The 27184-nt window shown below is 44.6% G+C and overlaps 1 protein-coding gene across 1 annotated transcript in view; it reads right to left on the bottom strand.

Annotated features, from left to right (window-relative positions):
- Positions 1–18961, bottom strand: part of LOC110490900 (docking protein 6-like) — a 131338-nt gene extending 112377 nt beyond the window's left edge. The window contains exon 1 of the mRNA XM_036945723.2: positions 18753–18961. Coding sequence (XP_036801618.1) covers positions 18753–18818 — 66 coding nt within the window. The 5' untranslated portion in view covers positions 18819–18961. The remainder of the gene's footprint in view (positions 1–18752) is intronic.
- Positions 18962–27184: the final 8223 nt, after the last annotated feature.

Below are 27184 nucleotides of genomic sequence, written 5' to 3'. Positions count from 1 at the left end.
GTCAAACATGGTGGTGGCAGCATCATGGTTTGGGCCTGCTTTTCTTCAGCAGGGACAGGGAAGATGGTTAAAATTGATGGGAAGATGGATGGAGCCAAATACAGGACCATTCTGGAAGAAAACCTGATGGAGTCTGCAAAAGACCTGAGACTGGGATGGAGATTTGTCTTCCAACAAGACAATGATCCAAAACATAAAGCAACATCTACAATGGAATGGTTCAAAAATAAACATATCCAGGTGTTAGAATGGCCAAGTCAAAGTCCAGACCTGAATCCAATCGAGAATCTGTGGAAAGAACTGAAAACTGCTGTTCACAAATGCTCTCCATCCAACCTCACTGAGCTCGAGCTGTTTTGCAAGGAGGAATGGGAAAAAAAATTCAGTCTCTCGATGTGCAAAACTGATAGAGACATACCCCAAGCGACTTACAGCTGTAATCGCAGCAAAAGGTGGCGCTACAAAGTATTAACTTAAGGGGGCTGAATAGTTTTGCACGCCCAATTTTTCAGTTTTTGATTTGTTAAAAAAGTTTGAAATATCCAATAAATGTCGTTCCACTTCATGATTGTGTCCCACTTGTTGTTGATTCTTCACAAAAAAATACAGTTTTATATCTTTATGTTTGAAGCCTGAAATGTGGCAAAAGGTCGCAAAGTTCAAGGGGGCCGAATACTTTCGCAAGGCACTGTATATAGTATATATGTGTATATAGTATATATAGTGTTTATAGTGTATGTAGTATATATAGTATATAGAGTGTATATAGTATATATAATGTTTGTAGTGTATGTAGTGTATATAGTATATAGAGTGTATATAGTATATATAATGTTTATAGTGTATGTAGTATATATAGTATATAGAGTGTATATAGTATATATAATGTGTATATGTAGTATGTATAGTATATAGAGTGTATATAGTACATATAATGTTTATATGTAGTATATATAGAGTGTATATAGTACATATAATGTTTATAGTGTATGTAGTATATATAGTATATAGCGTGTATATAGTATATATAATGTTTATATGTAGTATGTATAGTATATAGAGTGTATATAGTAGGCCTTTTGTGATTTGCTCTTTTTAAATGTGTTGCCAGAGCGTTAGGGTATAAGGGTCTGCAAGGATTGATTTGGGAGATTAAATTGCCGTGTTAGGGAGTCCTCTCCTCCCTCCGTCCACGCTGAGCTGTGACTTATCCCCCCCTCCCTCCCTCCATTCCTCCCTTTCTCCCTCCCTGCCCTCCCTGTGTGTGGATTAGTGAACTCTGCAGTTAACAGAGCAGTTCATCACAAACACGCAGAAAACACAAAGCTGTTGTTGGGATTGCCGGGACAGACGGCTTGATGTTACATGTATTAGTGATAGGATTTAAGAGAGCGAGAGAGGGAGAAGGAAAGAGAAAGGGCAAAGACAGAAAGACAGAGTGCACACAGAGAGACAGGGTGTGAAAGAAGGAGACAGAATGAGAGAGAAGGTTAGGACCTCCCTGGCACTGTCAAGAGAGAATGGCAGAGAGGAGGAGGAGAGCAGAGGAGAAGAAAGTGTATTGGTGCACACAATGCCCCATTGTGAGCACCGGCCCATCTGTGTGACACATTATTTCATCAATTGGGCCATAGACATCCCCAACTTCTAATAGCAACATTTGTCCTGTTCGGGAGTAAAAAAGCTCTTCTGGTAAGTAAAAGCAGCGGGGGATCAATGATGTGAAATGTTCAAGCACTGTCTGAAGGCAGAGATTAATTTATAACAGTGGCACATTTTTCACAGTCAATAATGTTGGCTGTGTTGTTTCTCATATCCTGTGAGACACCATTCATCAGGACCAATAAGAGCCAGCCATTTGTCTTCAGCTCTTTTGTGTCTGATAGGAGCTGCTGAAAACAGAAAAAAAAAACAACAATTGGTCCGAACGAACGAAGCCATGCCAATGCCTGGCCTTGCATATCTGTGAATTAATGCACTGGGTTTGCACAACATCTATCACTGTGTAAACAGTAGCTAGGCTATATACACAACAATACTCCCTCTGAAAGTGTACTTGAAAATATGTAAGAGGGAAGCTCAGTTGACAATAGGTAAGAACGACCAACTGCCCATTCTAGAATCTCTCCACTACTTGCAGTAGCACAATAGATAGTCAGTGATGGTGACTTAGCTAGTAAACATCTCCTTTGGCAATATTTTTAGATCAACAACTTCACATTTACAAAAAACTGGAAACAAAAAGTTTATGTTGATAGAAATGGAAAGTTCACTGCAACGGCATGCCTCTTTACAGAATCTCATTACCAGGAACAGGAAGCTAAAGTTTGAGTTGCCTCGTGAGATAGCCTAGCTGTTGCAAATCTTGTGACGGCCTGTATCCAGGCCAGCCTGTCATGGCTTAGAGTGACAATACACAGAGAGAGGAGATTCTCTCCCACAATATAACCATTGTTCTCCTCCACTACTGGCCTGTTGTGTCAATCATGCGCTGTAGGTTCAACCACAACAGAGAACATATATACCGTATATACAGTACAACTTAGTTAGGGGGAAACCAACACAGTGAGGGGGGTGGGGGGACAACTTAGTTAGGGGGAAACCAACACAGTGAGGGGGGGTGGGGGGACAACTTAGTTAGGGGGAAACAACTTATTTAGGGGGAAACAACTTATTTAGGGGAAACAACTTAGTTAGGGGGAAACCAACATGGTGCACGGGGGGACACAACTTAGTTAGGGGGAAACAACTTAGTTATGAGGAAAGAACGTAGTTAAGAGGAAAGAAAGTAGTTAGGGGGAATAAACTTAGTTAGGGGGGAATAAACTTAGTTAGGGGGAATAAACTTAGTTAGGGGGGAATAAACTTAGTTAGGGAGGAATAAACTTAGCTAGGGTGAAACAACTTAGTTAGGGGGAAACAACTTAGTTAGGGGGAAACAACTAAGTTAGGAGGGAAACAACTTAGTTAGGGGGAAACAACTTAGTTAGTGGGAAACTACTTAGTTAGGAGGAAACAACTTAGGGGGAAACAACTTAGTTAGGGGGAACAACTTAGTTAGGAGGAAACAACTTAGGGGGAAACAACTTAGTTAGGAGGAAACAACTTAGTTAGGGGGAAACAACTTAGTTAGGGGGAAACAACTTAGTTAGGGGGGAAACAACTTAGTTAGGGGGAAACAACTTAGTTAGGAGGAAACAACTTAGGGTGAAACAACTTAGTTAGGGGGAAACAACTTAGTTAGGGGGAAACAACTTAGTTAGGGGGAAACAACTTAGTTAGGGTGAAACAACTTAGTTAGGGGGAAACAACTTAGTTAGGGGGAAACAACTTAGTTAGGGGGAAACAACTTAGTTAGGGTGAAACAACTTAGTTAGGGGGAAACAACTTAGTTAGGGGGAAACAACTTAGTTAGGGGGAAACAACTTAGTTAGGGTGAAACAACTTAGTTAGGGTGAAACAACTTAGTTAGGGGGAAACAACTTAGTTAGGGGGAAACAACTTAGTTAGGGTGAAACAACTTAGTTAGGGGGAAATAACTTAGTTAGGGGGAAACAACTTAGTTAGGGGGAAACAACTTAGTTAGGGGGAAACAACTTAGTTAGGGGGAAACAACTTAGTTAGGAGGAAACAACTTAGTTAGGGGGGAAACAACTTAGTTAGGGGGGAAACAACTTAGTTAGGGGGAAACAACTTAGTTAGGAGGAAACAACTTAGGGGGAAACAACTTAGTTAGGGGGAAGCAACTTAGTTAGGGGGGAAACAACTTAGTTAGGAGGAAACAACTTAGTTAGGAGGAAACAACTTAGTTAGGGGGAAACAACTTAGTTAGGGGGAACAACTTAGTTAGGGGGGAAACAACTTAGTTAGGGGGAAACAACTTAGTTAGGGGGAAACAACTTAGTTAGGGGGAAACAACTTAGTTAGTTGGAAACAACTTAGTTAGGGGGGAAACAACTTAGTTAGGAGGAAACAACTTAGTTAGGAGGAAACAACTTAGTTAGGAGGAAACAACTTAGTTAGGGTGAAACAACTTAGTTAGGGTGAAACAACTTAGTTAGGGGGAAACAACTTAGTTAGGGTGAAACAACTTAGTTAGGGGGAAATAACTTAGTTAGGGGGAAACAACTTAGTTAGGGGGAAACAACTTAGTTAGGGGGGAAACAACTTAGTTAGGGGGAAACAACTTAGTTAGGAGGAAACAACTTAGTTAGGGGGGAAACAACTTAGTTAGGGGGGAAACAACTTAGTTAGGGGGAAACAACTTAGTTAGGAGGAAACAACTTAGGGGGAAACAACTTAGTTAGGGGGAAGCAACTTAGTTAGGGGGGAAACAACTTAGTTAGGAGGAAACAACTTAGTTAGGAGGAAACAACTTAGTTAGGGGGAAACAACTTAGTTAGGGGGAACAACTTAGTTAGGGGGGAAACAACTTAGTTAGGGGGAAACAACTTAGTTAGGGGGAAACAACTTAGTTAGGGGGAAACAACTTAGTTAGTTGGAAACAACTTAGTTAGGGGGGAAACAACTTAGTTAGGAGGAAACAACTTAGTTAGGAGGAAACAACTTAGTTAGGAGGAAACAACTTAGTTAGGGGGAAACAACTTAGTTAGGGGGAAACAACTTAGTTAGGAGGAAACAACTTAGTTAGGGGGAAACAACTTAGTTAGGGGGAACAACTTAGTTAGGGGGAAACAACTTAGTTAGGGGGAAACAACTTAGGGGGAAACAACTTAGTTAGGAGGAAACAACTTAGTTAGGGGGAAACAACTTAGTTAGGGGGAAACAACTTAGTTAGGAGGAAACAACTTAGTTAGGGGGGAACAACTTAGTTAGGGGGAAACCAACATGGTGCACGGGGGGAAACAACTTAGTTAGGGGGAACAACTTAGTTAGGGGGGAAACAACTTAGTTAGGGGGAAACGACTTAGTTGGAAAAAACTTAGTTAGGAGGAAACAACTTAGTTAGGGGGAAAAAACTTAGTTAGGGGGAAACAACTTAGTTAGGGGGAAACAACTTAGTTAGGGGGAAACAAATTAGGGGGGAAACAACTTAGTTAGGGGGAAACAACTTAGTTAGGGTGAAACAACTTAGTTAGGGGGAAACAACTTAGTTAGGGGGAAACAACTTAGTTAGGGGGAAACAACTTAGTTAGGGGGAAACAACTTAGTTAGGAGGAAACAACTTATTTATGGGGAAACAACTTAGTTAGGAGGAAACAACTTATTTAGGGGGAAACAACTTAGTTAGGGGGAAACAACTTAGTTAGGGGGAAACAACTTAGTTAGTAGGAAACAACTTAGTTAGGGGGAAACAACTTAGTTAGGGGGAAACCAACATTGTGCAGGGGGGGAAACAACTTAGTTAGGGGGGAAACAACTTAGTTAGGGGGGAAACAACGTAGTTAGGGGGGAAACAACGTAGTTAGGGGGGAAACAACTTAGTTAGGGGGAAACAACTTAGTTAGGGGGAAACAACTTAGTTAGGGGGAAACAACTTAGTTAGGAGGAAACAACTTAGTTAGTGGGAAACAACTTAGTTAGGGGGAAACAACTTAGTTAGGGGGAAGCAACTTAGTTAGTAGGAAACAACTTAGTTAGGGGGAAACAACTTAGATAGGGGGAAACCAACATGGTGCAGGGGGGGAAACAACTTAGTTAGGGGGAAACAACTTAGTTAGGGGGAAACAACTTAGTTGGGGGGAAACAACTTAGTTGGGGGGAAACAACTTAGTTAGGGGGAAACAACTTAGTTAGGGGGAAACAACTTAGTTAGGAGGAAACAACTTAGTTAGCGGGAAACAACTTAGTTAGGAGGAAACAACTTAGTTAGGGGGGAAACAACTTAGTTAGGGGGAAACCAACATGGTGCAGGGGGGGGGCAACTTAGTTAGGGGGGAAACAACTTAGTTAGGGGGAAACAACTTAGTTAGGGGGAAACAACTTAGTTAGGGGGGATACAACTTAGTTAGTTGGAAACAACTTAGTTAGTTGGAAACAACTTAGTTAGGAGGAAACAACTTAGTTAGAGGGGAAACAACTTAGCAGGAAACAACTTAGTTAGGGGGGAAACAACTTAGTTAGGGGGAAACAACTTAGTTAGGGGGAAACAACTTAGTTAGGGGGAAACAACTTAGTTAGGGGGAAACAACTTAGTTAGGGGGAAACAACTTAGTTAGGGAGGAAACAACTTAGTTAGGGGGAAACAACTTAGTTAGGGGGGAAACAACTTAGTTAGGGGGAAACAACTTAGTTAGGGGGGAAACATGGTGCAGGGGGCGAAACAATCGATGTAGCTACTCCCCTTAAACGGGGAAAATAATTAAAAAGGGCTCAAACAAGATTCATTCTCATTCAAAAACAAATGCATAAAATCAGGGTCAGATTTAATCAAGATGCTTTCACTTTCCATTTCTCTCAATAGGTCTTTTTTGATAAAAGAAAATCAACAATTCTCTCTCCCATTGTTATATCTGGTGTAACTCTCCTGTCTTATCCGATGTCCTGTGTGAATTGAAGTATTCTCCCTCTAATTCTCTCTGTCTCTGTCTCTTTCTCTCGGAGGACCTGAGCCGTAGGACTACCTGGCCTGATGACTCCTGGCTGTGCCCAGTCCACCTGGTCTTGCTGCTGCTCGAGCTTCAACTGTTCTGCCTGCGGCTATGAAACCCTGACCTGTTCACCAGACGTGCTACCTTGTCCTGGACCTGCTGTTTTCATCTCTCTCTGTCTCTCTCTCGCACTCTCTCACACACTCACTCCTCCCTACCACCCTCCCTCACGGCACATTTACAGTGTGTGAACATTTAGAGGAATATGATTTTTGAATGGCAGCCTGACTCACAGCCAGAAGACTGTAAAGTGGTTAGATGGTGCTTCCTATATCCATTAGTTATGACTAAGATAGAGACATGAGAGAGAACCTTCCGCGTCTCCAGCACTAACCTCAACCTGAGGAACATGGAGCTGCCTTCCACGTCTCCAGCACTAACCTCAACCTGAGGAACATGGAGCTGCCTTCCACGTCTCCAGCACTAACCTCAACCTGAGGAACATGGAGCTGCCTTCCACGTCTGCAGCACTAACCTCAACCTGAGGAACACGGAGCTGCCTTCTACGTCTCCAGCACTAACCTCAACCTGAGGAACATGGAGCTGCCTTCCACGTCTCCAGCACTAACCTCAACCTGAGGAACATGGAGCTGCCTTCCACGTCTGCAGCACTAACCTCAACCTGAGGAACACGGAGCTGCCTTCCACGTCTCCAGCACTAACCTCAACCTGAGGAACATGCAGCTGCCTTCCACGTCTCCAGCACTAACCTCAACCTGAGGAACATGGAAATGCCTTCCACGTCTCCAGCACTAACCTCAACCTGAGGAACATGGAGCTGCCTTCCACGTCTCCAGCACTAACCTCAACCTGAGGAACATGGAGCTGCCTTCCACGTCTCCAGCACTAACCTCAACCTGAGGAACATGGAGCTGCCTTCCACGTCTCCAGCACTAACCTCAACCTGAGGAACATGGAAATGCCTTCCACGTCTCCAGCACTAACCTCAACCTGAGGAACATGGAGCTGCCTTCAGGCAATTACATAAATGACAAAAAGGTAATGTTTTGCTCCCTTCCCAAGACAGTCTATCCCACCGATTATATCTGCCGTTTCTCAAAAAGAGGGACAGGATATGGGGACAACGGCAATATCCTCTGCCATCGCAGCTATTCCTTACACAGCGGTAGGTAGATAAATCTGTTATTACAGATACATCGACCTGCGCTTCACCACCAGTTTACCACCATTTCATTTGGGTCTGTCAGTCTGTCAGTCTCTCTCCCGAGCAGATTAACTGAGCAGAGAAAACAAGTAATAGCTTATGGTACAAAGCCAGACTAGATTTAACTGAAGAACCACAGACTCTGATTAGATCTAACTGAAGATCCACATACTCTGGCAACAGATTGTTTGCTTGTTTGTTTGTGTGGGATTTTGTGCCAATTCCTCCGTGTTGGACCGGTGTGCGCAGCCGTGCAGTGTCGTGTGTGTGTGTGTGTGTGTGTGTGTGTGTGTGTGTGTGTGTGTGTGTGTGTGTGTGTGTGTGTGTGTGTGTGTGTGTGTGTGTGTGTGTGTGTGTTTGTGTGTTTGTGTGTGTGTGGAGGTTAGGCAGAGGGTGCAGTGTGGGCGCTGAATAGAGAAATGTCATTCCATTCCGCTGTCTGACACACTACAGAGAGTGAGACAAAATGGGACAAATACCAAATTGAGACTGCATGCAGAATTCTGCAAAAATATCCTCTGTGTACAGTCATGGCCAAAGGTTTTGAGAACGACACAAATTTTAATTTCCACAAAGTCTGCTGCCTAATTTTTTATGATGGCAATTTGCATATACTCCAGAATGATATGAAGAGTGAGCAAATTAATTGCAAAGTCCCTCTTTTCCATGCAAATGAACTGAATCCCCCCCCCCCAAAAAAAGTATCTGATGAATCCCCTTTCCAATTGTTTGGGGCATCCAGAGAAAAGTTTGTCGGGAGAAGATAAGGTGAGCACTACCATCAGTCCTGTGTCATGCCAACAGTAAAGCATCCTGAGACCGTTCATGTGTGGGGTTGCTTCTCAGCCAAGGGAGTGGGCTCACTCACAGTTTTTTCCTAAGAACACAGCCATGAATAAAGAATGGTACCAACACATCCTCCGAGAGCAACTTCTCCCAACCATCCTGGAACAGTTTGGTGACGAACAATGCCTTTTCCAGCATGATGGAGCACCATGCCATAAGGCAAAAGTGATAACTAGGTGGCTTGGGGAACAAAACATTGATATGTTGGGTCCATAGCCAGGAAACTCCACAGACCTTAATCCCATTGAGAACTTGTGGTCAATCCTCAAGCTTGTAATTATACTTCAGTATTCCATAGTAACATCTGACAAAAATATCTAAACACACTGAAGCAGCAAACTTTGTGGAAATTCATATTTGTGTAATTTTAAAACTTTTTGCCACGACTGTACAACGTAAAACACCAAATAATGCACGCAGAGCAGAATTAGGCCGATACCCAATAATTATCAAAATCCAGAAAAGAACCGTTAAATTCTACAACCACCTAAAAGGAAGCGATTCACAAACCTTCCATAACAAAGCCATCACCTATAGAGAGATGAACCTGGAGAAGAGTCCCCTAAGCAAGCTGGTCCTGGGGCTCTGTTCACAAACACACCCCACAGAGCCCCAGGACAGCAACGCAATTTGACCCAACCAAATCATGGGAAAACAAAAAGATAATTACTTGACACGTTGAAGAGAATTAACAAACTAGAATGCTATTTGGCCCTAAACAGAGAGTACACAGTGGCAGAATACCTGACCCTTGAGACTGACCCAAACTTAAGGAAAGCTTTGAATATGCACAGACTCGGTGAGCATAGCCTGGCTATTGAGAAAGGCCGCCGTAGGCAGACCTGGCTTTCAAGAGAAGACAGGCTATGTGCACACTGCTGACAAAATTAGGTGGAAACTGAGCTGCACTTCCTAACCTCCTAGTGAGAGATGGAGGCAATGAGGCAATGAGAGAGGGAGGAGGTGAGAGATGGAGGAGGTGAGAGAGGGAGGAGGTGAGAGAGGGAGGAGGTGAGAGAGGGAGGAGGTGAGAGATGGAGGAGATGAGAGAGGGAGGAGGTGAGAGATGGAGGAGATGAGAGAGGGAGGAGGTGAGAGAGGGAGGAGGTGAGAGAGGGAGGAGTTGAGAGAAGGAGGAGATGAGAGAGGGAGGAGATGAGAGAGGGAGGGAGAGACAAGAGAGAGGGAGGAGATGAGAAACGGAGATGTGAAAGGGAGGCAATGAGAGAGCTGAGATGAGAGATGGAGGAGGTGAGAAAGGGAGGAGGTGAGAGAGGGAGGAGGTGAGAGAGGGAGGAGGTGAGAGAGGAATGAGGTGAGAGAGGGAGGAGGTGAGAGATGGAGGAGGTGAGAGAGGGGGGAGGTGAGAGATGGAGGAGATGAGAGAGGGAGGTGAGAGAGGGAGGAGGTGAGAGAGGGGGGAGGTGAGAGATGGAGGAGATGAGAGAGGGAGGAGGTGAGAGATGGAGGAGGTGAGAGAGGGAGGAGGTGAGAGAGGGAGGAGGTGAGAGATGGAGGAGATGAGAGAGCGAGGAAGTGAGAGATGGAGGAGATGAGAGAGGGAGGAGGTGAGAGAGGGAGGAGGTGAGAGAGGGAGGAGATGAGAGAAGGAGGAGATGAGAGAGGGAGGAGATGAGAGAGGGAGGGAGAGACAAGAGAGAGGGAGGAGATGAGAAACGGAGAAGTGAAAGGGAGGCAATGAGAGAGGGAGGAGGTGAGAGATGGAGGAGGTGAGAAAGGGAGGAGGTGAGAGAGGGAGGAGGTGAGAGAGGTAGGAGATGAGAGAAGGAGGAGATGAGAGAGGGAGGAGATGAGAGAGGGAGGGAGAGACAAGAGAGAGGGAGGAGATGAGAAATGGAGATGTGAAAGGGAGGCAATGAGAGAGGGAGGAGGTGAGAGATGGAGGAGGTGAGAAAGGGAGGAGGTGAGAGAGGGAGGAGGTGAGAGAGGGAGGAGATGAGAGAGGGATGAGGTGAGAGAGGGAGGGAGGAGGTGAGAGATGGAGGAGGTGAGAAAGGGAGGAGGTGAGAGAGGGAGGAGGTGAGAGAGGGGGGAGGTGAGAGATGGAGGAGATGAGAGACGGAGGAGGTGAGAGATGGAGGAGGTGAGAGAGGGAGGAGGTGAGAGAGGGAGGAGGTGAGAGATGGAGGAGATGAGAGAGCGAGGAGGTGAGAGATGGAGGAGATGAGAGAGGGAGGAGGTGAGAGAGGGAGGAGGTGAGAGAGGGAGGAGGTGAGAGAGCGAGGAGGTGAGAGATGGAGGAGGTGAGAGAGGGAGGAGGTGAGAGAGGGAGGAGGTGACAGAGGGAGGAGGTGAGAGATGGAGGAGGTGAGAGAGGGAGGAGGTGAGAGAGGGAGGAGGTGAGAGATGGAGGCAATGAGAGAGGGAGGAGGTGAGAGAGGGAGGAGGTGAGAGAGGGAGGAGGTGAGAGATGGAGGAGATGAGAGAGGGAGAAGATGAGAGAGGGAGGGAGAGACAAGAGAGAGGGAGGAGATGAGAATCGGAGAAGTGAAAGGGAGGCAATGAGAGAGGGAGGAGGTGAGAGATGGAGGAGGTGAGAAAGGGAGGAGGTGAGAGAGGGAGGAGGTGAGAGAGGAAGGAGATGAGAGAAGGAGGAGATGAGAGAGGGAGGAGATGAGAGAGGGAGGGAGGAGGTGAGAGATGGAGGAGGTGAGAAAGGGAGGAGGTGAGAGAGGGAGGAGGTGAGAGAGGGAGGAGATGAGAGAGGGATGAGGTGAGAGAGGGAGGGAGGAGGTGAGAGATGGAGGAGGTGAGAATGGGAGGAGGTGAGAGAGGGAGGAGGTGAGAGAGGGGGGAGGTGAGAGATGGAGGAGATGAGAGAGGGAGGAGGTGAGAGATGGAGGAGGTGAGAGAGGGAGGAGGTGAGAGATGGAGGAGGTGAGAGAGGGAGGAGGTGAGAGAGGGAGGAGGTGAGAGATGGAGGAGATGAGAGAGCGAGGAGGTGAGAGATGGAGGAGATGAGAGAGGGAGGAGGTGAGAGAGGGAGGAGGTGAGAGAGGGAGGAGGTGAGAGAGCGAGGAGGTGAGAGATGGAGGAGGTGAGAGAGGGAGGAGGTGAGAGAGGGAGGAGGTGAGAGATGGAGGAGGTGAGAGAGGGAGGAGGTGAGAGAGGGAGGAGGTGAGAGATGGAGGCAATGAGAGAGGGAGGAGGTGAGAGAGGGAGGAGGTGAGAGATGGAGGAGATGAGAGAGGGAGGAGGTGAGAGATGGAGGAGATGAGAGAGGGAGGAGGTGAGAGAGGGAGGAGGTGAGAGAGGGAGGAGGTGAGAGAGGGAGGAGGTGAGAGAAGGAGGAGATGAGAGAGGGAGGAGATGAGAGAGGGAGGGAGAGACAAGAGAGAGGGAGGAGATGAGAAACGGAGATGTGAAAGGGAGGCAATGAGAGAGGGAGGAGATGAGAGATGGAGGAGGTGAGAAAGGGAGGAGGTGAGAGAGGGAGGAGGTGGGAGAGGGAGGAGATGAGAGAAGGAGGAGATGAGAGAGGGAGGAGATGAGAGAGGGAGGGAGAGACAAGAGAGAGGGAGGAGATGAGAAACGGAGAAGTGAAAGGGAGGCAATGAGAGAGGGAGGAGGTGAGAGATGGAGGAGATGAGAGAGCGAGGAGGTGAGAGATGGAGGAGATGAGAGAGGGAGGAGGTGAGAGAGGGAGGAGGTGAGAGAGGGAGGAGATGAGAGAAGGAGGAGATGAGAGAGGGAGGAGGTGAGAGAGGGAGGAGATGAGAAACTGAGAAGTGAAAGGGAGGAAATGAGAGAGGGAGGAGGTGAGAGATGGAGGAGGTGAGAAAGGGAGCAGGTGAGAGAGGGAGGAGGTGAGAGAGGGAGGAGATGAGAGAAGGAGGAGATGAGAGAGGGAGGAGATGAGAGAGGGAGGGAGAGACAAGAGAGAGGGAGGAGATGAGAAACAGAGATGTGAAAGGGAGGCAATGAGAGAGGGAGGAGGTGAGAGATGGAGGAGGTGAGAGATGGAGGAGGTGAGAAAGGGAGGAGGTGAGAGAGGGAGGAGGTGAGAGAGGGGGGAGGTGAGAGATGGAGGAGATGAGAGAGGGAGGAGGTGAGAGATGGAGGAGATGAGAGAGCGAGGAGGTGAGAGATGGAGGAGATGAGAGAGGGAGGAGGTGAGAGAGGGAGGAGGTGAGAGAGGGAGGAGGTGAGAGATGGAGGAGGTGAGAGAGGGAGGAGATGAGAGAAGGAGGAGATGAGAGAGGGAGGAGATGAGAGAGGGAGGGAGAGACAAGAGAGAGGGAGGAGATGAGAAACGGAGAAGTGAAAGGGAGGCAATGAGAGAGGGAGGAGGTGAGAGAGGGAGGAGGTGAGAGAGGGAGGAGGTGAGAGAGGGAGGAGGTGAGAGATGGAGGAGGTGAGAGAGGGAGGAGGTGAGAGAGGGAGGAGGTGAGAGATGGAGGCAATGAGAGAGGGAGGAGGTGAGAGAGGGAGGAGGTGAGAGATGGAGGAGGTGAGAGATGGAGGAGATGAGAGAGGGAGGAGGTGAGAGATGGAGGAGATGAGAGAGGGAGGAGGTGAGAGAGGGAGGAGGTGAGAGAGGGAGGAGGTGAGAGAAGGAGGAGATGAGAGAGGGAGGAGATGAGAGAGGGAGGGAGAGACAAGAGAGAGGGAGGAGATGAGAAACGGAGATGTGAAAGGGAGGCAATGAGAGAGGGAGGAGATGAGAGATGGAGGAGGTGAGAAAGGGAGGAGGTGAGAGAGGGAGGAGGTGAGAGAGGGAGGAAATGAGAGAAGGAGGAGATGAGAGAGGGAGGAGATGAGAGAGGGAGGGAGAGACAAGAGAGAGGGAGGAGATGAGAAACGGAGAAGTGAAAGGGAGGCAATGAGAGAGGGAGGAGGTGAGAGATGGAGGAGATGAGAGAGCGAGGAGGTGAGAGATGGAGGAGATGAGAGAGGGAGGAGGTGAGAGAGGGAGGAGATGAGAGAGGGAGGAGATGAGAGAAGGAGGAGATGAGAGAGGGAGGAGATGAGAGAGGGAGGGAGAGACAAGAGAGATGGAGGAGATGAGAAACGGAGAAGTGAAAGGGAGGAAATGAGAGAGGGAGGAGGTGAGAGATGGAGGAGGTGAGAAAGGGAGCAGGTGAGAGAGGGAGGAGGTGAGAGAGGGAGGAGATGAGAGAAGGAGGAGATGAGAGAGGGAGGGGATGAGAGAGGGAGGGAGAGACAAGAGAGAGGGAGGAGATGAGAAACGGAGATGTGAAAGGGAGGCAATGAGAGAGGGAGGAGGTGAGAGATGGAGGAGGTGAGAAAGGGAGGAGGTGAGAGAGGGAGGAGGTGAGAGAGGGAGGAGGTGAGAGAGGGATGAGGTGAGAGAGGGAGGGAGGAGGTGAGAGATGGAGGAGGTGAGAGATGGAGGAGGTGAGAGAGGGAGGAGGTGAGAGATGGAGGAGATGAGAGAGCGAGGAGGTGAGAGATGGAGGAGATGAGAGAGGGAGGAGGTGAGAGAGGGAGGAGGTGAGAGAGGGAGGAGGTGAGAGAGCGAGGAGGTGAGAGATGGAGGAGGTGAGAGAGGGAGGAGTTGAGAGAGGGAGGAGGTGAGAGAGGGAGGAGGTGAGAGACGGAGGAGGTGAGAGAGGGAGGAGGTGAGATGGAGGAGGTGAGAGATGGAGGCAATGAGAGAGGGAGGAGGTGAGAGAGGGAGGAGGTGAGAGAGGGAGGAGGTGAGAGACGGAGGAGGTGAGAGAGGGAGGAGGTGAGATGGAGGAGGTGAGAGATGGAGGCAATGAGAGAGGGAGGAGGTGAGAGAGGGAGGAGGTGAGAGAGGGAGGAGGTGAGAGAGGGAGGAGGTGAGAGATGGAGGAGATGAGAGAGGGAGGAGGTGAGAGATGGAGGAGATGAGAGAGGGAGGAGTTGAGAGAGGGAGGAGGTGAGAGAGGGAGGAGGTGAGAGAGGGAGGAGGTGAGAGAAGGAGGAGATGAGAGAGGGAGGAGATGAGAGAGGGAGGGAGAGACAAGAGAGAGGGGGGAGATGAGAAACGGAGATGTGAAAGGGAGGCAATGAGAGAGGGAGGAGATGAGAGATGGAGGATGTGAGAGGGAGAAACAATAGACATCGAGGAGATGAGAAAGGGAGAGGTGTGAAAGGGAGGCGATGAGAGAGGGAGGAGGTGAGAGAGGGAGGAGATAAGAGAGGGAGGGAGAGACAAGAGAGAGGGAGGAGATGAGAAAGGAGGATGTGAAAGTGAGGCAATGAGAGAGGGAGGAGATGAGAAAGGGGGATGTGAATGTGAGGCAATTAGAGAGGGAGGTGAGAGAGGGAGAAACAAGAGAGAGGGAGAGACAACAAAACAAAAAAAAAATCAAATTTTGAAAAACTCCCATATCTACTGGGTGAAATACCACAGTGCCATCACAGCAGCAAGATTTGTGACCTGTTGCCACAAGAAAAGGGCAACCAGTGAAGAACACACACCATTGTAAATACAACCCATATTTATGCTTATTTATTTTATCTTGTGTCCTTTAACCATTTGTACATTGTTAAAACACTGTATATATATTTATAATATGACATTTGTAATGTCTTTACTGTTTTGAAACCTCTGTATGTGTAATGTTTACTGTTAATTTTTGTTGTTTGTCACTTTATATATTCACTTTGTATGTTGTCTACCTCACTTGCTTTGGCAATGTTCACACATGTTTCCCATGCCAATAAAGCCCTTGAATTGAATTGAATCGAATTGACAAGAGAGAGGGAGGGAGAGACATAGTGATATTGAAAGACCATCCAACAACAGCCATAGTGATATTGAGGGACCATCCAACAACAGCTATAGTGATATTGAAAGACCATCCAACAACAGCCATAGTGATAATGAGGGACCATCCAACAACAGCCATAGTGATATTGAGGGAAAGATACACAGTAAGGTTTACAGTAAGGTCAGCTTTGTGTATTACCCCCTGATGGTTTTTGGTTCATGTTACACGTTAGCAGGGGTACCACCGATAAGGTTCAACGCAGAAACAGTCAAGCACCAAGACTGGAGAGACTGGAGAAGAAACGGCCAGTATCAGACCGTTATCCTCGTGTCTCAGTCTGTCAGTCAGTCACGACATGCTTTTTCAGAGGTGAAACACGACCAACACAGTGTGGTTTCATAACTGGGATTCAAACAACAAGCTGGGGGAGGTTGACAGAGTGAAACAAATAACCACCATGATGAAAGGTAGCTGTCCTGGCATAGCCACCTCCACAACAGCCTTGGGACTATTATGTTCAATCTGACATTTTGGTCAAAAATGAGTTATTCACATAGAGTTGCTCTTTAGAAAGATTTGTGGAAAAGTCCATTTAAGGTGGAAAAAATCCATTAAGAATCAGAAAGCAAACAACTTTGATGCTTGGTGCTATAAGGTTCAATCTGCTAACCAAGCACACAATGCCAGGTCGTCACTAAAAAAATGAAAGAGTTAGACATAACCAAACTGTTCTGAGATCTGGAACTTGAACAAAAAAATGGACTCTCTGATAGAACCTTCGTCCCAAGTCCTTGATTATTGATATATATATATATTATATAGGTTCTTGTCCTCTTTTGCATTTATATTGAACAAAAATATAAACACAACATGCAACAATTTCAAAGATTTTACTGAGTTACAGTTCTTGGAAGAAAATCTGTCAATTTAAAGAAATTCATTTGGCCCATAATCTATGGATTTCACATGACTGAGCAGGGGCACAGACATAGGTGGGCCTGGGAAGGAATAGGCCTACCCACTTGGAAGCCAGGTCCACTGACTGGGGAGCCAGGCCCATCCAATCAGAATGAGTTTTTTCCTGACAAAAGGGTTTTATTACAGACAGAATTTTTCCTCTGCATTTACCCCCCCCTCCCCCAGACGATCCAGCACAGCAGGTGAAGAGGTCGGATGTAGAGGTCCTGACCTGCGATTGTGAGGCCTGTTGGACGTACTGCCAAATTCTCTAAAACGAAGTGGCGGCTTATGGTAGGGAAATTAAGATGAAATTCTCTGGACACATCTCTGCTGGACATTCCTGTAGTCAATATGCCAATTGTACGCTCCCTCGAAGCTTGAGAAATCTGTGGCATTCTGTTTTGTGACAAAACTGCACATTTTAGAGTGTCCTTTTATTGTCCCCAGCACAAGTTGCACCTGTGTAAAGACCATGCTGTTTAATCAACTTCTTGATTTTCCACACCTGTCACGTGGATGGATTTTTTTTTATCAAATGAGAAATGCTCACTAACAGGGATACAAACACATTTGTGGACAAAATTTGAGAGAAATAAGCTTTTTGTGTATATGGTTGTCACGTCCTGACCTTAGTTCCTTTTTTATGTCTCTCTTTTAGTTTGGTCAGGGCGTGAGTTAGGGGTGGGCATTTTATGTTTTGTGTTCTATGTTTTCTATTTCGATGTGTTTGGCCTGGTATGGGTCCCGATCAGAAGCAGCTGGCAATCGTTGTCTCTGATTGAGAACCATAATTAGGCAGCCTGTTTTCCCACTGTGATTTGTGGGTTGTTGTGTTCTGTCTTTGTATTAGTTACCAGATGGAACTGTTTCGGTTGTTCTTTTCGTTTACGTTGTAGTGTTCAGTTCAGTTTAATAAAATGAGGAACGCGTACAACGCTGCATATTGGTCCGATTCTTCCTACTCCTCAGAAGAGGAGGAAAATCGTTACAATGGAACATTTCTGGAATGTTTTATTTCAGTTCATGAAAAATGGGACCAAGACTTGTTGCGTTTATATTTATGTTCAGTATACTTGGATTTTTTTTTTACCACTTTTTCAGAAGAATGTCCTTCACTTAAGCTCTTTATGATTAAACAAAAAGGGTAAATACAGGTGCCTTAGAGAGCATGTTTAAGCTTATAAAGTCACTGAATTTATATTGAATTATCTAACTGACAGTTGCAGCGAAGCACTGTGCCAGATCACACTACACACACTATACATATGAATAGCAATGTAACTAGAGTGCTATACAATGGAAGTAGAGGATAAGGTGTGTTTTTTTCTCTCTTTTGTTTCATCATTAAAAAAATGAATTAGAAAAGCCTTATTCTGAAATTTCAACGCATGAACACAATGTCATGATGATGCGGGAGGCGGTGAGAATGGAGGCAGACATCATTAGCCATCATCGCCCATCATGGTCAGAGGGACAGGTTTCTGCTCTACAGTCATCCTGGAATGTAACGGTGCTGTAAAAATACACCAGCTGTCTTTATGACACAGGGAACATCAGGCAGACACACTGTGGGTGACAGCGTGTACCATTATCATTACCAGGTACTATAGGTAACCTGCTGTCCAGTCGGTGGTACAGGTCACTGCAGCCTATGTCGTGTAAAGTGCTTTGAGCACATAGACAAGTGTTATAAACATAATCCGTTGATATTATTATCAGTGTATTAAATCAAATCAAATATACATTGTATTGGTCCCATACATGTGTTTGGCAGATGGTATAGCGGGTGTAGCAAAATGCTAGTGTTACTACCGTGTTATAACTTAGTGAACGTTTCAGTGCTTCGCGATCAATACAACTCTGACCAGAGCTATAGCAACCTAGGCTACATTATACACATAGCCTGTCTCTCATAACCACTCGGATACTATCCAGTCTTTATCAAATACACAACCTATATCCATCAAAGCCTTGCATGCAGTACTGTAAAGATAATGCATGGCAGACAGCTGTTGTCAACGATAGAGTTGACTCTGTGATCTGGCACTTATCCTAAATTATAACTTTTGACAACATAGTTATCGATGTGGTGATAAATAATATATTTAAAAAGAGTCCCATTTATTGCAAAATAATAATATACGTGACTCTTCAACAAATTTAAACATTGTCATTGCCATCATATTCTGTTACATGTTACATATCTTACATTCTAACGAAACAAATCTGAACTAAATGCAACCACTGAAGGAAAGTTAATCATGTTGTTTTGCTCATCTGTTATTTTCCTCTGTAAAGCTCACAGCAGGACAGCTGCCTACGGAGCAACTAAACCTCTTCTAATCCAGCTTCCAGTGCCCCTGACTCCCTGCCTCCCTGCGCTGACCGCAAATACCTCTCAGTAGAAGCATCTCCTCTCCTCCTATACAGCAAAGTGTCACTCACCCCTAGTTTCTTACTCCGTATCCGCACGTATCCCTGTTTCACTATATCATTGAAGTTGGAGGCCATGGTCAGCGTGGTCCGCCACTGCCCCAGAAAAGTAACCTCCTTTTCGGCCACAAAAAAAGTCTACCACCGCGGAATCAGTCCGATATCCACAACATAAAAGCAACACGGCAACCTGCTGCGGTGTCAATGCTCGGGCAACAGCCGGCGTCGGCGCAGCGGCGCGTTCCATCAAGCAGTAGGGAGATACCATTCGTCAGCTGATTTCATTCAGACTATGGATAGAACGGGTGGGTGGGGGGGCTCTTCCTGGAACGCACCATCACCTCTTCTTCAGGGGAGCAGCAGGCAGTGCGCGTAAAACAGAAGGCTTCGCTATGCACAATGATCTCTCTTCTCAAATCAAATCACATTTTATTTGCCACATGCGATGAACACAACTGACGTAGACTTTACCGTGAAATGCTTGCTTACGAGCACTTCCTAACAATAAAGAGTTTAAAAAAGATGTATAAATAGTAACACAAGAGGAATAAAATTGAATACACAAGAATGGAGCTATATAGAGGACGTATATGAACCAGATCAATGTGCAGGGGCACAATGTATTTCAGGTATATTTCAGGTATACTGTATATACATGAAGGCAGGGTAAAATGGATTGCCATCAGGATAGATAATAAGGTATTTGAGATAGATATGTACATGAAGGCAGGGTAAAGTGACTAGACATCAGGATAGATAATAATAAGGTAGATATGTACATGAAGGCAGGGTAAAGTGGATTGCCATCAGGATAGATAATAAGGTATTTGAGGTAGATATGTACACGAAGGCAGGGTAAAGTGACTAGGTATCAGGATAGATAATAATAAGGTATTTGAGGTAGATATGTACATGAATATGTACATGAAGGCAGGGTAAAGTGGCTAGGCATCAGGATAGATAATAATAAGGTATTTGAGGTAGATATGTACATGAAGGCAGGGTAAAGTGACTAGGCATCAGGATAGATTATACTAAGAGTAAAATGAAGAACAGCATAGGATGAGTGTAAAAGCAGAATACAACAAGTGTAGACCTTACAGTGAAATACTTACTTACAAGCCCTTTATTAATTAAACCAACAATGCAGTTTTAAAAAATATATTTACAAAATAAACTAAAGTAAAAAAAAAAGATTAAAAAAGAGCAACAATAAAACAACAATAACGAGGCTCTATGCAGGGGGTACCAGAACTGAGTCGAAGTGTGGGGGTGCAGGGTAGTCGAGGTCATTGTTTATTATCTATGCACTGTTACTCTAACGGGGGGGAGGGGGGGGGGGGTTCAGTGGTAGCCTTTTGATTAGCTGTTCAGTAGTCTTTTGGCTTGGGGGTAGAAGCTTTTAAGAAGCCTTTTGGACCTAGACTATGCGCTCCGGTACCGCTTGCTGTGCGGTAGAAGAGAGAACAGTCTATGACTAGGGTGGCTGGAGTCTTCGGCATTTTTTGGGGGGCCTTCCTTTGACACCGCCTGGTATAGAGTTACTGGATGGCAGGGACCTTTGCCCCAGTGATGTACTGGGGCGTACGTACTTCCCTCTGTAGTGCCTTGAGGTCGGAGGCAGAGCAGTTGCCATACCAAGCGGTGATTCAACCAGTCATGATGCTCTCGATGGTTGTCGTGGTGTGTCTTGGTGTGTTTGGACCATGATTTGGGGCGGCAGGTAACCTAGTGGTTAGAGCATTGGGCCAGTTACCGAAAGGTTGCTGTATCGAATCCCAGAACTGACAAGGTAAAAATGTGTCATTCTGCCCCTGAACAAAGCAGGAAACCCACTATTCCCTGGTAGGCTGTCATTGTAAATCATTGTTTATTCTTAACTGACATGCCTAGTTAAATAAAGGTTAATGAAAAAATTGAAAAGTTTGTTGGTTAATGAAAAGTTTGTTGGTGGTGGACACCAAGGAAATGTAGTGTGAGTGTGTATATATACAGTATATAGTCTAGTGAGTGTGTATATATATTATTGCGAGTGTGTGTAGGGTCAGTGCAAGTTAGAGTCCGTTCAGATAGTGTGTGTACCTTTAATTGACTATTTAGCAGCCTGGCTATTTAGCAGTCTTATGGCTTGGGGGTAGAAGCTGTCTCGGAGCCTGTTGGTCTGAGAGCTTATGCTCCGGTATCGTTTGCCGGATGGTAACAGAATGAACAGTCTATGGCCTGGGTGGCTGGAGTTTTGGGCAATTGTTTGGGCATTCCTCTGACACCGCCTAAAATAGAGGTCCTGGATGGCAGGGAGCTCAGACCCAATGACGTACTGGGCTGTCCACACCGCCCTCTGTAAAGCTTTGTGGTCAAGGGCGGTGCATGCCAAGCGGGGATGCAGCCAGTCAAGATTCTCTCGATGGTGCAGCTGTAGAACTTTTTGAAGATCCGAGGACCCATGCCAAATCTTTTCCGCCTCCTGAAGGGGAAGAGGCACTGCCGTGCCCTCTTCACGTCGGCCATGTTCAAATCAAATGTTTAGTCCTTAGGGATGTGGACTCTAAGGAACTTGTGTGTGGACCATGTTAATACCTTAGTGATGTGGACGCCAAGGAAGTTGAAGCTGTCGACTCACTTCAGAACAACCCTTATCCCAGTGATCCCAGCCCACGATGCTGTATGGAGGCGGTTTATATGTTAATATTTGGAGCAAGCCTAGGCCTGTTATAGATCATTGGGATAAGTCTGATTTATTTAACTATTTACCGAACCAGTCAAAACTTTGGACACACCTGCTCATTCAAAGGTTTTCCTTTATTTTTACTATTTGTATACATTGTAGAATAATAGTGAAGACATCAAAACTATGAAATAACTCATATGGAATCGTGTTGAAACTAAAAAAAATTGCTAAACAAATCTAAATATCTTTTAAAATTTGAGTTTCTTCAAATTAGCCACCATTTGCCTTGATGACAGCTTTGCACACTCTTGGCATTCTCTCAACCAGCTTCATGAGGTAGTCACCTGGAATGCATTTCAATTAACAGGTGTGCCTTGTTAAACTTAATTCTCATACATCAAGCGAGCTGTCATGTGCCTTTTACTGAGGAGTGGCTTCCGTCTGGCCACTCTACCATAAAGGCCTGATCGGTGGAGTGCTGCAGAGATGGTTGTCCTTCTGGAATGTTTTCCCATCTCCACAAAGGACCTCTGGAGCTCTGTCAGAGTGACCATCGGGTTCTTGGTCACCTCCCTGACCCTTCTCCCCCGTTTGCTCAGTTTGGCCTAAGCGGCTAGCTCTAGGAAGAGTCTTCGTGGTTCCAATCTTCTTCCATTTAAGAATGATGGAGGCCTCTGTGTTCTTGGGGACCTTCAATGCTGCAGAAATGTTTTGGTACCCTTCCCCAGATCTGTGCCTCGATAAAAACCCGTCTCTGAGCTCTATGGATAATTCCTTTAACCTCATGGCTTGGTTTTTGCTCTAACATGCATTGTCAACTGTGGGACCTATATATTGTGCCTTTCCAAATCATATCCAATCAATTGAATTTACCACAGATGGACTCATATCAAGTTGTAGAAACATCTCAAGGATGATCAATGGAAACAGGATGCACCTGAGCTCAATTTAGAGTCTCATAGCAAATGGTCTGAATACTTACAGTATGTATCAGATGCTCAGCATGCTCTGCTCACACCTAATGTAATGGTCCGAGCCTAAACCACATGAAAACAACACTGGACACTATGAAACACAGAGCTTTTACAATATCATCCGAGGATTTTCAAGGTTTGACGTCATCTGCATTTGGCCTAAAGAGCAGGAATGTAGAATTCATCAAAAAAACTGGAAATGCAGACATTGTCATCCAACAAGAATCATGGTACAGAGGAGATGGACACACTGGTTGCCCTCTAGGTTACAGAGAGATGGTAGTCCCATCCACCAAACTACCAGATGTTACACAAGGAAGAGACTAAGGGTATATGCAAATTTGGGATAGTTCAGACTTAAAACTCACTCCATTAAATAAATCAAAACAGGAACATTTTACACTTTGCTAGACATTAAAAAGGAAATAATTTCAACAGGGAAATATATCCTTCTGTGTGCTACCTATGTCCCCCCATTAGAATCCCCATACTTTAAGGAAGACAGCTTTTCCATCCTGGAGGGGAAAATCAATATTTCCCAGGCCCAGGGACATGTACTAGTCTGTGGTGACCTAAATTACAGAACTGGACAAGAACCTGACACTCTCAGCACACAGGGGGGCAAACACCTACCTGGAGGTGACAGCATTTCCTACCAGATATGTCCTACTAGACACATATACGACAAAACAACCAACAGAAATGGGTCACAACTCTTGCAGCTCTGTCGCACGCTGGGTATGTACATAGTCAATGATAGGCTTCAAGGGGACTCCTATGGAAGGTACACCTTCAGCTCATCCCTTGGCAGTAGTACTGTAGACTACTTTATGACTGACCTCAACCTAGAGTCTCTCAGAGTGTTCACAGTCAACCAACTAACAACCCTGTCAGACCACAGCAAAATCACAATCTACTTGAACAGAGCAATACTCAACCATGAGATATCGAAAACAAACAAACTGCATGCTATTCATTCTTAGGGCTAGGGTCCTTTTTTCAGAATTTCTACCTGACTGACGTGCCCAAAGTAAACTGCCTGTACCTCAGGCACAGAAGCCAGGATATGCATATCATTGGTACCATTGGATAGAAAACACTTTGTAGAAATATTAAAATAATGTATGAGACTTTAACACAAATGATATGGTAGCAGTAAATCAAATTTCTTTTTTTAGATCCCATGCTCTTTCAATGGAAAGCTATGGGTCCTATGCAATTCCAGCTCCCAGATTGCAATTCCAATGGCTTCCACTAGATGTCAACAGTCTTTGTTCATGGTTTCAGGCTTGTTACTTCCAACATTTCCAGTTGGAAATCAGTCTCTGGGCACGCGAAGAAGAGGATGCGTACTTGCTAATTCTACTTTTCTATTGAACATACTTCTTTCTGGATGAAATTTTATAGTTTAATTACATTTTAGGGTACCTGAGGGTTAACTATACACGTAGTTTGACTTGTTTTAACCTTTCTAGCGAGTGCGCAAAATTCTAAAATATTTCTTAGAAATATGTAGCTTTCACACATTAACAAGTCCAATACAGCAAATGAAAGATAAACATCTTGTTAATCTACCCATCGTGTCCGATTTCAAAAATGCTTTACAGTTAAAGCACAACATAGATCACCGCCAAGTCGAAAAAACACACAGACATTTTTTTGGCCAAACATAGGAGTCACAAAAAGCAGAAATAGAGATAAAAATTAATCACTAACCTTTGATGATCTTCATCAGATGACACTCATAGGACATCATGTTACACAATACATGTATGTTTTGTTCGATAATGTGCATATTTATATCCAAAAATCTCAGTTTACATTGGAGCCTTACGTGCAGTAATGTTTTGATTCCAAAACATCCGGTGATTTTGCGGAAATACTCATAATAAACATTGGTAAAATATACTACTGTTGTTCACAGAATTAAGGATAGACTTCTCCTTAATGCAACCGCTGTGTCAGATTTTTTTTTAACTTTACGGAGAAAGCATAATCTGAGAACGTCGCTCAGAACCCAAAACAGCCAGAGGAATATCCTCCATTTTGGAATCAAAGTTAGGAACAACACCATAAATGTTCACTTACCTTGGATGATCTTCATCAGAAGGCAATCCCAGGAATCCCAGTTCGACAATAAATGACTGATTTGTTCCAGAAACTTCCATCATTTATGTCCAAATAGCCACATATTGTTAGCGCGTTCAGCCAAGTAATCCATCTTCATGAGGCGCAGGCACTTCATCCAGACAAAAACTTTAAAATGTCCGTTACAGCCCTTTAGAAACATGTCAAACATGTATGTAATTAATCATTAGAATGTTTTTAACATAAAACATTAATAATGTTCCAACCCGGAGAATTCCTTTGTCTTCAGAAAAGCACAGGGACGAGAAGTAACTCGGTCGGGAGCGTGCGTTATGAGACCAAGGCTCTCTGCCAGACCACTGACTCAAAGAGGTCTTATGAGCCCCTCCTTTATAGTAGAATCCTCAAACCAGTTTCTAAAGCCGGTTGACATCTAGTGGAAGCCCTGGGAAGTGCAACCTCATCCCCATCTCAATGTGTATTCGGTAGGCCAAGCTTTGAAAAACTACAAACCTCAGATGTCCCACTCCCTGGTTGGATTTTTCTCAGGATTTCGCCTGCCATATGAGTTCTGTTATACTCACAGACATCATTCAAACATTTTTAGAAACTTCATAGTGTCCTCTATCCAATACGAATAATGATATGCATATATTAGCATCTGGAACAGAGTAGGAGGCAGTTCACTCTGGTCACGCTATTCATCCAAAAGTGAAAATGCTGCCCCCTATCCCAAAAAGGTTTTAACAAAGTTTAGTGGTAGCTTTTTGGATTCCTTTGTCTGCATGTTGAACGAGTGGATTACTGAAATTGATGACGCCAACTAAACAGATGTTTTGGGATATAAAGAAGGATTTTATCTAACAAAACGACCATGCATTTTGTAGCTGGGACCCTTGGGATTGCAAACAGAGGAAGATTTTCTAAAAGTAATGATTATTTAATCGCTATTTGTGATTTTATGAAGCCTGTGCTGGTTGAAAAATATGTGGTGCGCCGTCCTCAAACAATCGCATGGTATGCTTTCTCTGTAAAGCCTTATTGTAAATTGAACAATGCAGTTAGATTAACAAGAATATAAGCTTTTAACCAATATAAGATACTTGTATGTTCATAAATGTTTAATATTATGATTATTTATTTGAATTGCACCCTCTAATTTCACTGGATGTTATCAACATCGCTGACGGGATGCCTAGCCCTAAGAAGTGAAATGCTATGGATGGAAGGAGGGTAGTGCAGAAACCTATCAAAAACTATTCACTAACAGCAAATCCAATTGATCCTATGCAAATTTTTCCTGCAATAGTGAAGGTGTAAACTTAGCATTAGGAAGCCTGAATGGTATATTTGACCTATCAGCTAAACAGTTACCCCCCAGGGGTACGCCAAACGAAAATGTGATAAAAAAAAAATGTCAATGTTTTTATTATTAAAAACCTCTTGTAACTACCCATCCCAGATCCGGGAGCATAATCATCAACTGACACTAATTAGCATAACACAACGGACATAAATATTACTAGAAAATATTCATATTCATGAAATCACAAGTGAGATATATTGAAACACAGCTTAGCCTTTTGTTAATCACCCTGTCATCTCAGATTTTTGAAATATGCTTTACAGCCAAAGCAAGACAAGCATTTGTGTAAGTTTATCGATAGCCTAGCATAGCATTATGCCTAGCTAGCAGCAGGCAACTGGTCACGAAAATCAGAAAAGCAATCAAATTAAATCGTTTACCTTTGATGATGTTTTCACTCACAAGACTCACAGTTAGATATCAAATGTTCCTTTTTTCCCAAAATATTATTTTTGTAGCCGAAATAACTCCGTTAGTTCTTCACGTTTGGCTGAGAATTCGACCGGAAATTGCGGTCACGACAACGCCGAAAAATATTCCAAATTAGCTCGATAATATCGACAGAAACATGGCAAACGTTGTTTATAATCAATCTTCAAGGTGTTTTTCAAATATCTATTCGATAATATATCAACCGGGACAGATGGCTTCTTAGTAGGAAAGAGAGAAACAATGGCCGCATTTGTCTTTTACGCACAAAACACTCTGAGAGACTCCAGCTGACCACTGACGCAATCTTGACGTCCAGGCTAATTTTTCAAAATAAAAGCCTGAAACTATGTATTGTGACACTAGACACGTTAGGGAAGCCATAGAAAAAGGAATCTGGTTGATATCTCATTCACTACTCAATAGGGACGCATAGGAAAGCAGAGGTTTCTGAATAAGAGTCACTTCCTGATTGGATTTTTCTCATGCTTTCGCATGCAATATAAGATCTGTTATACTCACAGACAATATTTTTTACAGTTTTGGAAACTTTAGAGTTTTTTCTATCCTAAGCTGTCAATTATATGCATATTCTAGCATCTTGTCCTGAGAAAATAGCCTGTTTACTTTTGTAGCGTTATGAAAATAGTGCAACAAAACATGCCAATTTGAAAAATAAGCCAAAGGAATTTTTTGAGGGAGAATTAAGATGACTTTCGAGTAGTAAGACATGTATAAAAGGAACAGAAACCAGTAATAAGAAGGGGCTAGAAGCGTCTTATATGGTGAGCTACCGAATGGCTAGGACAGGCAAGCCCCATACTATTGTGGAGGACTTAATTCTTCCTGCTGCTGCGGATACAGCTGGGACAATGCTGGGGGAAAAGGCCAAAAAACTATACAGACAATGTGTTCATCA

The sequence above is a fragment of the Oncorhynchus mykiss genome, chromosome 15 (genome assembly GCF_057628025.1).
Source record: "Oncorhynchus mykiss isolate SJ-2025 chromosome 15, ASM5762802v1, whole genome shotgun sequence".
Lineage (NCBI taxonomy): Eukaryota > Metazoa > Chordata > Actinopteri > Salmoniformes > Salmonidae > Oncorhynchus > Oncorhynchus mykiss.
This window is presented reverse-complemented; position numbering and strand designations above follow the sequence as displayed.